Here is a 13,011-nt window from a genome sequence, read left to right as displayed (position 1 = left end):
CCTTCAAGTCTACCTGACCCCTCTGATAGTTCCAATTTGGGTCAACACTTGGAACTGCTACTGCTCTTACCGCATATTGGACAGGTTCCTGGCCCACAATTTGATCTGATCAGAGAATGTGTCCTTATGAAAGATACTTAGCTTTGGAAACTATGTTGATATCTGTTTCAGTTTGCTCCAGCTGATGAAACGCAATATATCAGAAATGGTTTGGCTTTCACAGTGGGGATTTATTAACTTATAAGTTTATGGCTCTTTGGCCATGAAAATGTCCCACCCATGCCATCAACCAGTGATGCTGTCTCCCTGAAGATCTGCTACTGGTGACTGTGGGCTGCTCAGTCAGATAGCAAGACACATGGTGACGTCTGCCAGTTCTTCTCTCCCCGATTTTGTTGTTTTCAGATTCTGGATTCTGTGGCTCCCACTCTCAGTTTCTCAGGGGGATTTTTCAGTGTTTTCTCCTCTTATGAAGGACTCCAGTAAGAGGATTAAGGTGGGTCAGCTCAACTGAAATAACCTAGTCAAAAGGTCCCACCTACAATAGGTCTGCATCCACAGGAATGGATTAAAAGAACATGATCTTTTCTGAAATACATACAGCTTCAAACCATCACAGAATCTTTTAAAATTAGTAGGTTATAGATGTAGGTTTTAAAATATAAACCCCAGAGTAACCACAAAGAACATATTTTTAAAAATATACAGAAACAGAAATGAGAAAGGAATCAGTCAGAAACATCATGAAAGATAAACTATACAGAAAAGGAGGTTGCAAGAAAGAGAAAGAGAGACACCCCACCACCACAATTTTTTTTTTTTTTGGCATGTAAAAACCGAAGGATAAATAGCTGAAGTAAGTACTTATCTGTTTCAGTAATAATACTAAACTCCTCAGTCAAAGACACAGTGGCAGGATAGATAAAAGAAAAAAAAAAGCATGATCCAATTATATGTTTTTTACAAGAGATATAGACCACATGTTGGGTCACAAAACAAGTCTCAATAAATTTAAAAATATTGGAATTATGCAAAGCATTTTCTGTGACCATAATGAAATGAAAAAGAAATCAACAACGGGCATAGAACTGGAAAATCCAGAAATATATGGAAGTTAAATAACACACTCTTAAACAATCAATGGGTCAAAGAAGAATTGCAAAGGAAATCAGTGAATATCTCAAGACAAATGAAAATAAGCACACAACTTATGGGATGCAGTAAAGGCAGTGCTGAGAGGGAAATTTGTTGCCTAAATGCCTCCATTGAAAAGGAAGAAAGAGGTAAAATCAAAGACAAGTGTACACCTGGAGGAACTAGAAAAACCAGCAAACTAATCCCAAAGCAAGCAGATGGGGACAAAAATAACATAAAGCAGAAATAAATGAAATTGAGAATAAAAAACAATAGAATCAACAAAACCAAAGGCAGTATTTTGAAGCTATCAATAAAATTGAAAAACCATTAGCTAGACTGATGAAGGGAAAAAGAGAGAAGATGCAAATAAAACCAGAAATGAGAGGGGGGAACATTGCTACTGACCTCACAAAAATAAAAAAGATCATAAGAGGATACTATGAACAAATGTATGCCAACAAATGAGACAACTTAGATGAAATGGAAAATTTCCTAGAAACACATAAACAACCTGCATTGACTTGAGAAGAATTAGAAGATCTCAACAGGCCAATTACAAGTAAAGAAATTGAATTAGTCATCAAAAACCTCCCCCAAAAGAAAAGCCCAGGAACAGATGGCTTCAAGGTGAATTCAACCAGTCACTCTAAGAGGAATTAATACCAATCCTCCTCAAACTCTTCTGAAAAACCTAAGAGGAGATTTTCTAATTCATTCTATGAAGCCAACTTCATCCTAAATTCGTTCTGTGATGCCAACGTCACCCTAATACTGAAACCAAATAAATATACTACAAGAAAAGAAAACTACAGACCAATTTTTCTAATGAATATAGATGTAAAAACCCACAATAAAATACTTGTAAATAAAATCCAACAGCACATGAAAAGAATTATACATCATGATCAAGTGAGTTTTATCCCAGGTATACAAGGGTGGTTCAACACAAGAAAATCAATTAATATAATACACCACATTAACAAATCAAAGGGGAAAAAACACAGGATCATCTCGATAAATGCTGAAAGGGCATTTGGCAAAATCCAACATCCTTTCTTGATTAAAAAAAAGACACTTCAAAAGATAGGAATAGAAGGAAATTTCCTCAACATGATAAAGGGCGTATATGAAAAACCCACAGTTAACATACTCAACGTGAAAAACCCACAGCTAACATCATATTTCAATGGACTGAAAGCTTTCCCTTTGAGATCAGAAGCAATACAAGGATGCCCACTGTCAACACTGTTATTCAAAAAAAGAAATAAAAGATATTTGCTGGGAAGGAAGAAGTAAAACTTTCCCTATTTGCAGATGACATGATCCCATATATAAAAAGTTCCAAAAAATCTACAACCAAGCCACTAGAGCTAATAAACAAATTCAGCATAGTGGCAGGATACAAAAACATTATGCAAAAATCAATAGTGTTTCTATACACTAGTAATGAGCCATCTGAGGAAGAAATCAAGAAAAAAAGTTTTCATTTACAATAGCAACTGTTCTAGTTTGATAGCTGCTGGAATGCAACACACCAGAGACAGACTGGCTTTCAATAAAAGGGGATTTTTTTAGTTGACATATACTTCTTCAGAGGAAAGGCAGCTAACTTTCAACTGAGGTTCTTTCTTATATGGGAAGGCAAAGGGCGATCTCTGCTGGCCTTCTCTCCAGACCTCTGGGTTCCAATAACTTACCCCGGGGTGAATCCTTTCTGCATTTCCAAAGGCCTGAGCTGAGCTGCAAGTGCTGAGATGAGGTATGCTGAGCTGCTTGGGCTGTGCTACTTTGAGCTCTCTCATTTAAGCACCAGCCAGTTAAATCAAACATCATTCATTGCAGCAGGCACACCTCCTAGCCAACTGCAGATGTACTCAGCAACACATACGGTTCACATGCCATTGGCTCAGGTCCACAGCAATAGAATTAGGCACCTTGACCTGGCCAAGTTGACACCTGAATTCTAGCTACCCATGTCCATCCCTTGTCAACTTGGCAACTACACGCATCATCTCAAACAATATTTAAGTGCAAAAAATTATCTTCTGTGGACCTATGAATCTCAAAACAAGTTATCTGGTGCCAGTATGCAAAGGCGGATATTCACAGGATAGGTTTTCATTTCCATAGGGAGAAGTTGGAAGGAACACAGATGTAAAACCTGCAGGGCAAACACCATTGGATTTCAAAGTCTGAAAGTCATTTGTCCTTCGGCTTTAGAAAGTGGCAGTCCCACCCTTTCCAAGGGCCTATGCAGTGGCCTGCCTCTTTCCGAATCAACCTCGGGGGACATTGAGGAGACCACTTTTTCTCAGCTCCACCCTCCCCAAGCTTGAGGCCACACCTGAGCTCTCTTGCCATTTCTGGGGCACACACTCAACCCCTCCATGTGGTGGCAGCCAGGCTCTCCCCAGTCCCCCAAGGAGTGTGCTGTACCTTCTCCAAGGCCTGAGGCTGCACGACTCTTCCACTGCAACGAGGTGGGAGACTCATCCTCGCCCTTCCATTTATATGAGTGGGTCCACTCTCCTGGTAAACTCACCCTCTCCATGTTTATGAGTGGGTCCACTCTCCTGGCCAAGGTTTCTTGGCTTCAGACCCGAGCTTCCACAGTTCTCACTCTGCAAACTCCAATTTTTCCCTTTTGTGTCCCCCTTTGTCCAGATTGGCAGTGGTTCCATTTACACCAACAGTCTCTTCAAGCACTCTAGGACTTCTCCATCATTCTCTTCACAGTTCCTCCAAAATCTTCCCTTATCCATTTAAAAAGCCATTCCAACATGTTTGGTATTTGCAAACAGCAGCAGCACCCCACTCTCCCATTACCAAATCTGTTCTAATTTGCTAGCTGCTGGGATGCAACACACCAGAGATGGATTGGCTTTTAATAAAAGGGGATTTATTTAGTTGATGTATCGTTCTTCCGAGGAAAAGCAGCTAACTTTCAATGGAGGTTCTTTCTTACGTGGGAAGGCACAGGGCGATCTCTGCTGGCCTTCTCTCCAGGCATCTGGGTTCCAACAACTTTCCCTAGGATGATTCCTTTCTTCATCTCTAAAGGCCTGGGCTGAGCTGCTTGGGCTGTGCTACGTTGAGCTCTCTCATTTAAGCACCAGCCAATTAAATCAAACTTCGTTCATTGCAGCAGGCACATCTCCTAGTGGACTACAAATGTACTTAGCAACAGATGAGGTTCACATACCGTTGGCTCCTGTCCACCGCAACAGAACTAGGCACCTTCACCTGGCCAAGTTGATACCTGAATCTAACTACCACAGCAACTAAAAGAATCAAATATCTAGGAATTAATTTAACCAAAGATGTACGAGATTTGTACACAGAAAACTACAAAACATTTCTAAAAGATATCAAAGAAATCCTAAATAATTGGAAGGATATTTTTGGATTGGAAAATTAAATACCATTAATATGTTATTTTAACCAATTGATTTATAGAGTCAACATAATCCTAATAAAAATTCCAATAGCCTACTTTGAGGAAATGGAAAGCCAATTATCAAATTATTTGGAAGGGTAAGGGCCTCGAGCAGCCAAAAATATCTTGAAAAAGAACAAGGTTGAAGGACTCACACTTCCTGACTTTAAAGCATATTCCAAAGTTACAGAGGTCAAAACATCATCATACTGACAGAAAGATAGAAATATTGACCAATTGAATTGAATTAAGAGTTAACAAACAAACCATCAGATCTGAGAGCAAAAATATTGCCAACCAAGAATTCTATATTTGGCAAAACTTGCATAAAAAATGAGGGAGCGAATGGAGGTGGCTGAAGAATGTACTGACTAAGAAGTAGATTGGCAAACAATGATGTATCTATATGATCGAATATAAAAAGAAATGAAGTTGTGCGGCATGAAACATTGTGAATGAACCTGTGGGACATTTGGTGAAGCAAAATAAGCCAGAAACAAAAGAGCGAATAGTGTATGGTCTCATTCAGAAAATACTTATAAGAAAACAGGGGCCTAGATTGTAAGCTCTTATAGCAGTCACATTTAGTCCGGAGTGGTAATTATTATTTCTGGATTTTGAGAGAATGTTTTATATATGTATAACCAGGTATTTAGAGAGAAGAATGAAGCCCGTAAGGTTGGGATGAAGGTAATTCAGAATACAGGGGTAAGGAAGATATTGTCTATATTTTAGAACCTCATATACTCTTAGAGACCAAAGGAAGAAAGGTTTATTTTGTTCATAACCTAAATTTTCTGTAGCACATGATCTAATTCAACCTGCCTAGATTAATCATTTAAACAATTCAAACACAGGGAGCCCAAATAAGAATGAGGGCCTTTAATCCTGTATAGCTTAATGTAATGACTGCATTCATCCCAGAGTATATTAAGCAGATAAAGGTTATAGCTTGTGCCAGTTTGAAGGGATGTATGTACCCTATAAAAGCCATGTTTTAATCCTAATCCTGTTTTGTAAAGGCAGCTGTTTCTTCTAATCCCTATTCAATAATGTATGTTTGAAACTGTAATCAGATAATCTCCCTGGAGATGTGATTTAATCAAGAGTGATTGTTAAACTGGATTAGGTGACGACATGTCTCCACCCATTTGGGTGGGTCTTGATTAGTTTCTGAAGTCCTATAAAAGAGGAAACATTTTGGAGAATGGGAGATTTGGAGAGAGCAGAGAATGCTGCAGCACCACGAAGCAGAGTCCATCAGCCAGCACTTTGGACATGAAGAAGGGAAATGCCGCCCAGGTTGCTTCATGAAACAGGAAGCAGGAGAGAAAGCTAGCAAATGATGCTGTGCTCACCATGTGCCCTTCCAGCTGAGGGAGAAACCATGACTGTGTTCACCATGTGCCTTCTTGGATGAGAGAGAAACCCTGAACTTCATCGGCCTTCTTGAACCAAGGAATCTTTCCCTGGATGCCTTAGATTGGACATTTCTATAGTCTTATTTTAACTGGGACATTTTCTCAGCCTTAGAACTGTAAACTAGCAACTCATTAAATTCCCCTTGTTAAAAGCCATTCCGCTTCTGGTATATTGCATACCAGCAGCTAGCAAACTAGAACACATGGCATTCACTCAGTGAATGTTATTGGGTGATATGTTATTGAATTTTGAGAGCTGAGCAATACATTGAATGTTACATATTATTACCATGGTAGCTTTAACTGAGCCAGGTTAAAGACTTAGTGGTACAAAAATGAAAGCTAAATTTTCTGTCCCCTCTGAGTTCACTCATAATTCTATTTTAATTTCAGAATTCCTTATACTTACTCCTAACTCAGCAGAATCTTATATCTATTGATTTGTGTTTGTATAATTTCTGTGTTTATTGAAATGAATTAATTGGCTGTTGATTGAACATAGGTGGTAGCTGGCATGGAGCCTCTATATAGAGGTATGGGTTCCAGTCCTGGCTCTGCCACTTGCTGGCAGTATTACTTTGGTCAGGTTTCTTCACCTCTTGAGTCCTCAGTTTCCTCATCTGTTAGATGGAGATAATGATGCGTGCCTCATACGATTATTGTGGGGGTTAAATGAGAACATGTAAGTAAAACTGGTTTAGGACCAGGCATATAGCAGGCATTTACTAAAAGGTTAGGTTTGGAGGTTTTTTTGAGTCTTAGATATGTTGAGTCCAAAGATGACTGTGAGAAAGAAGATGGGCATAACTAATCCGTCAGACACTGAAGGAGCAAATGCCGGGTTTTGTATGAAGATGATTGGGGTCTAACTATGGCCTCAGGTGAATTTTAAAAAATGAACCAGAGCAACAACAATAATAATGTACATTTTGTTTCTTTTCAAGTCATTCTGTTTAGACAGAGAATTAGAGAAGTTTCTCTCATCTCCTTCTCCACGAGCCATATGGCTGGATAGCTTCTGGTGGATCTTTCATGAAAGATACCAGGTAAATGGAAATCTGATTGTTTCTCTCTCTTGCTTAAGTTGTTTTTTACAGAGCAAATTGTAGTCTCTTTAACACGGGCTATGTCTTAGTATCCTAGGGCTACAGTAATAAAGTGTTACAAAAGGAGTGGCTTAAAACAACAGGAAGTTACTGTCTCACAATTTTCTAGGCCAGAAGTCTGAAATCAAGGTGTCAGCAGGGACAGGCTTCCTCTGAAGTCTGTTTGGTTCTGGCTGTGCCTTGCCAGCGATCCCTGACCTCCTTTGACTTGTGGCACAACTTATTCCCTACCTGTGTCACATGGTCGTTTTCTCTCCCTGTCTTTCCAAATCTCCCCTTCTTATAAGGACAGTACTCATTTTGGAATAAAGCTCACCCTGATCCAGTGTAGCCTCCTCTTAGCTAATAATATCTTCAGAGAGCCTCTTTCCAAACAGGGTCACATGCACGGAACCAACGGTTATGACTTGAATATAGCTTGTGGTGGAAGAGGGACACAATTCAATCCATAACAGGCTATAAACCCCTCTGATCCCACGGACCACCCCTGCAGCCTCATCTGTCACTCCATCCTCTCCCCACCCAAGGCTCGCCCATACCTTCATGTTTCAACCATTACTCAGTGTGGAACATTTCTTCCTATGCTCCAGCACACCACACACTGTCCCCTTTGCCAGGAACACCATTTGATCTCCTCTCTATTCCTGGTTATCTTTAGAACTCAAGCCAGAAGTTAGCCACTCACCTCCTCTCCCAGTGCACGGGGAGCACTCCCCCATCATCTCCACTGACATGTCTCACGTGCTCTCAGTAGCAGCCCCTGCCTAGATAAACTCAGATGCTTCACACACTCCATTGTAATGTGTAATGGTTAGCTTATTTGCCTCTTTCAACCAATGAACTTTTTGAGGCCAAGGGACCATTTTTATGTTCTTTTGTTTGCTTAGGAACCTATCCCTGTTGTGTAGCTCAGGTTGTCTTGTAAAAAATGCCCCAGCATGCTCATCTGCAGTTCCTGTAAGAAGGAATGGAGTTTCCATCAGTGTGGTGGCTTCCTAGGTGGGGCCAGGCTAGGCCGTTTGTAGAACTTTGCAGTATTTTCCTTATTCCAGGATCTTCCCTATTAGCTGGTTCACTGTAACCAGTCTTTCATCTCCAGACTGGAGAATTTTCTTCATTGCCTTGGAACCACTAACCTTTATATTTAGATCCTCTAAATTTGAGATGCTTTTTTTTTCTTGTTGTATATAACAAGAATTGGATTGTGATATTACTCTTTTGCAATCAATAGCTACACATCTCAATTTTGGATGAGATTTTAGAGATCCATTATTAGAGATTCTGCTTACCCAAGGACAATAAGAGATATTAGTTTACTTCCTCCTATCCCCCTCCTTTTTTTGTTTGTTTTTTTTCCCACTGCTTCTTTAGCATTGATTTTTAATAAATGCCCACTATAGGCCAGGAAGGCAGAAGGGCAGAAGCAAATAAACCAGATTCTTTGCTGTCATTGAGCAAACAAGTCAGAGTCAATAGGATGATTTCGAATAGTGATGAGCCATGGGACTGAGATGGCAAAGTGTGACTGGAGGGGCCAGCAACCTCCCAGGGGAGGTGGCTCTGAACTGAAACCCCAGCAGGAGAAGGATCCCACCCGCCCTATAAAATCTTTGGGGAGAGTGTTCTAGTTCCAGGAAATAGCACGGACAAAGGCTTTGGGGTGGGGGCAGGGGATGGGGAGGAGCTTAGCATTTTCAAGGGGCAGAAAGAACTCAACTCGTGAATGGCTGGCACAGGGTGGGTGCAGGGGAAAGTAGAAGGCAAGGCTGAGGAGGCAGGGAGCAGAGCCAAAGCAGGCCCAGTCTGGAGCCAGGGTGAGGCGCTTGGGTTCTGTTGTAAGTATAATGAGGAACCATTGCAGGGTTTTTCCAATAAGTGATATAATCTGATTTGCATTTTAAGATTACTCTGGTTACTCTGGACTGCAGTAGAGCACAAGTAAAGGCAGAGAGGACCAGTTAGGAAGTTATTGCCGAGGTCCAGGAGAGAGAAGCTGGTGGCTTAGAGTTGGGTGGCAGCAGCAGAAGTAGCAACTAAACCTCACAGAGCATACACAATACTCTAAATACTGTTCTAAGTACTCACTCACATAAGAATATGTTAAATCTCCCAGCCACCTAGTGATGTAGATGCTGTTTTTATTCTCGCTTTGCCAATGGAAAAACACACAGAGGTTAAGTAACTTGCTCAAGGTCATACAGCTGAGGATTGAACAAGGCCTTCTGGCTCCAAAGTCCATGCTCTCAAACACGTGCAGGTCTGCCTCTTGCTCACCCTAGCAGTTGGGTTGGGGTGTAGTGTGGAGGGAGAGCAAATAGGCCTGCTGACTGGGGTGGAGGAGCACGGCATTTCAGGTTTGGGTCTGAGTATCCACTTCTTCCTTGAGGACTGTGGGGACTGGTCTGTGAAGGGCACAGACAATGGCAATGTGGTTGCCAAGGGCAGACAAGGCTGAGAATAGAACCTAGGACCTCCTGGCCCAGTCAAGCTTCTTTCTTTAATAGCACTCTGCCTCTGTGAATATGCTTCATAGACTCTATAAAACAAATTAGTGTGTTATTTCATAAAGTGTATGAGATGAAACATCTGAGAGTAAGATTCCTATTTTGAGAGAAATACCTATTTAAGAATCCTAGTTCTTGGCTGTTTCAACAAGGGACTCTAGTAATTCTTTGCCCATTTCTATTCCTGATAGCCAAACAAGGAAGTCCAGAATAAACTGTTTGATCGGATATCTAGACACTACGCCTCTCTTTTGTTTCATGACTCCAGGACCTGCTATGAAGAGGCTCTCTTAAAAGTGAGCATCAACCACTGCTTACCGAAAAATCACATTAGCTACCTGACATCTGATGCTGATAGAATACCCTAATGGCCTTTTCAAACGTAGTGGTTAGTAAGTTGTGATATATCCATATATTCACATGTAATGCAGCAGTTATGAAAAATAAGGTACATCTGTAGATATTGATTGGGAAAGTTGTAATAATAAATTTTAAGTGGAAAAAAAAGCAATTTATAAGTGTATATATGCCTATGAGTAGAAAACAAATCTAGAAAAATATTATCAGACTCTTAGCTATGATAATCTCTGGGGAGTGGGATTATCTAATATATGTCTATTATTTAAATAAGAATGTAATTTTAAAATCAAAATGTATGAGTATACACATATGCCATTGTATGTGTGTGTGTGTATGTATTTATATATAATAAAAGATTGCTAGAAGAAAATGTAAGTGAATAGTTTCATAATTTGGGGCAAGAATGGACTTTTAAAATATGACCCAAAGAAAAGAAGCCATAAAGGAAAAGCCTGAAAGATTTAAATATATACTTTTAAAAAAATTACTATAGACGAAGTGAAAAGGCAAATGACAAACTATGCAAAAAATACTTGCAGTCCCACAACAAAGAGTACTCTTACAAGTCAATAAGGAAAAAATTAAATAAATCATACATAGACCAATGTACAAAGTACATATATATACCAGGGAAAAACTTCAAATGAGAAAAAAAGTTTACCCTCAACAATAATCAAAAGTAAAAATTCAAACAATAATAACTTGATATCCCTTTTTACTTGTTAGAGTGCAGTAGATTAAAAAGTCTTAACTCCCAGGGTCATTAAGGATGGCAGGCAATGGCTCAGACACCCTGGGTGAGAAGTGAATAGATGCAGTTGTGCTAAAAGGCACTTCTACGACTGCATGACCTATTAACAAGTCATTTCAGCCTTCTGTGCCTCAATTTTATCATCTATAAGATGGGGAGAATAATTAGGTTGTTCTAAGGGTTAAAGGACATGTTACCCAGCCCACAAAAAGCCCTTAATACATCATAGCTGCTGTAATTACTATTACTATATCATCTTCTGGACGACTTAATCTAATATTTAGGAAAAGTCTCATTCATTCACACATTTCATTCATTCATTCCACAAATTTTTGAATGTCTACTCTGTGCCAAGCACTGAGATAGCTTAACAAATAAAAGCAATTACTCAACATAATTTATAAATCAGAGTCTTGGAAATAAGTCAATATTCAGTGATAGGGGTTGGTTAAGTAAATTTTGGATCACTCAGATCAAAATTATGAGGGCCACTATTAGGGGAAAAAAAATCCCAAGTTTATAACAATTTGGAGAAGTAGTTGTTATAATGTTAAATGAATAAAGCCAAATAGAAAATGTATAATGTGAGCTCAACCATATTTAAAAAGCTACAAGAATACCACCCGTGCATAGGAAAAACAAAACAAAACAAGAATAGCACTTGTGCATAGGAAAAAAAAATAGCAGTATGTTACAGTGTTACCACGGGAAATAGCAATATGGACAGTTCACACTGTTCTGTCATCCTCTGGCTTCTCATGGCTTTGGTCAAGTTGCAGAAGGGAGGGGTTGGGCCACAGACCATGTGAAGAGGAGCTGAAGGCTGAGAGGTTGCTGGCCAAGCACAGCGTGATATTTGAGAAGTGATTGCAGAGGCAGGGTAAGGAGCACAGTGAAATAGAAGGCGCTTGCCCATGAACAGAGGCAGTGTGGTAGCAGGTGAAGTTGGTCAGTCAACAAATCTGTAGTGAGCACCAACTATATACAAGGCACTGGGCTAGACCCTAGAAAAAACAAAGGTGTCATAGACTGATTTGGGTTTTGAATCCAGAAAAATAGGATGGGAAGTGCATTCAAACTAGATAACATTTGTCAGGGCCTGGTACATAGTTGACATCCTATGATTGTTAGTATTGTCCCTTTGGTTGACATTTTATAAGAAAGAAGAGTTTTAGTAAGAGAACATTCTGAGGTCTGGGGCGCGCTCCTTTTCTGGGTGTGGAAATGTCAGAAATGTTGACTGACCTCTGCTCCCCCACCCCCACCCCACCAGAGGTTTCCATCACTCCTGAGCCAAGCTTTGTACACCAGTTTCTGTTCCTGCTTTCCACAGTCCTGGTTCAACATGCATGAATTCAAGTCTGACCTCTGTAATACAATGAGCCTGTGGATATCAGGTGAGAGATGACTTCTTTTTATTGGGAAAAGAGATTCCAGTAAAAACATTTTTCCAACAAAGCCTAAGTACATTATCGTTCGCCGTAACACCCCTTCACCAAGGCTGTCTTCCTTTTCTCTTCTTAACGTTAAAGAAAGTCAAGCATGTGGTTGGAGCCCCAAAGATTACAAATTTTCCAGCTTCCTCCAAACAGTTCTGGGACAGTCCATTTTAGTCCCATCTGTGCCCAGTTACATCTGCAGGGAGTAAGGGTTCCTCCTAACAAGATTCCAAAGTCTCCATTAGCCTCATTAGTTAACCACCTGGTGTAGGCTGATAGAACCAGAACTCAGGACCCCCGAGAGCAGTGTGCTGGTTAGATAACCCACCCTTCCTCCCTCCATGTTCCCCTAAGTGGCCCAACTGTTGTGCACCATCCCCACCCCCCCACACACACACACATGCACAATGCCTGCATGATGTTTGCTGTTTCAACCACTTTTCAGTCCCCTTTCCACTTCCCTCGCCTCAACCTGGACATTTCTTTTTTTTTTTTTTTTTTTTTTTTTTTTTTTTTTTTTTTTAAAGGAAAGACAGAGAGAAGGAAGGAAGGATAGAAGGAAGGAAGGAAGGAAGAAAGGGAAACATCTTTAAACATTTTCTTGTTTTATTGTATTCTGTTTCTCCGTTTTTGTTACATGGGCTGGGGCCGGGAATCGAACCGAGGTCCTCCGGCATAGCAGGCAAGCACTTTGCCCGCTGAGCCACCGCGGCCCGCCCTGGACATTTCTTAAGGTCATTAAAAGCTACTATTTGTTGAGAGGCTCCTGTGTACTCGGCACTTTGTTAAGTAAGCACTTTCTAACATATCCCATAGCAACAGGGGCTCCAAGACCACCTCCAGTTTCAAAGATTTGC

General features: G+C 40.3%; 1 protein-coding gene across 9 annotated transcripts in view; it reads left to right on the top strand.

Moving 5' to 3' along the window:
• Nucleotides 1-13,011, top strand: part of FAM227A (family with sequence similarity 227 member A) — a 151,060-nt gene that overhangs the window by 69,488 nt on the left and 68,561 nt on the right. For all 9 annotated transcript variants that reach the window (XR_013179305.1, XR_013179304.1, XM_077168840.1 and 6 more), the window contains exons 7-9: nt 6,939-7,040; nt 9,796-9,900; nt 11,989-12,112. Coding sequence is in view for 7 of the 9 variants with exons in the window: in XM_077168840.1 (XP_077024955.1) it covers nt 6,939-7,040; nt 9,796-9,900; nt 11,989-12,112 (331 nt within the window). In the remaining 2 variants the exon portion in view is untranslated. The remainder of the gene's footprint in view (nt 1-6,938; nt 7,041-9,795; nt 9,901-11,988; nt 12,113-13,011) is intronic.

This window comes from Tamandua tetradactyla, chromosome 7 (genome assembly GCF_023851605.1).
Source record: "Tamandua tetradactyla isolate mTamTet1 chromosome 7, mTamTet1.pri, whole genome shotgun sequence".
Classification (NCBI taxonomy): Eukaryota; Metazoa; Chordata; class Mammalia; order Pilosa; family Myrmecophagidae; genus Tamandua; species Tamandua tetradactyla.
The sequence above is the reverse complement of the archived record's forward strand: the minus strand, read 5'-3'. Positions and strand labels throughout refer to the sequence as shown.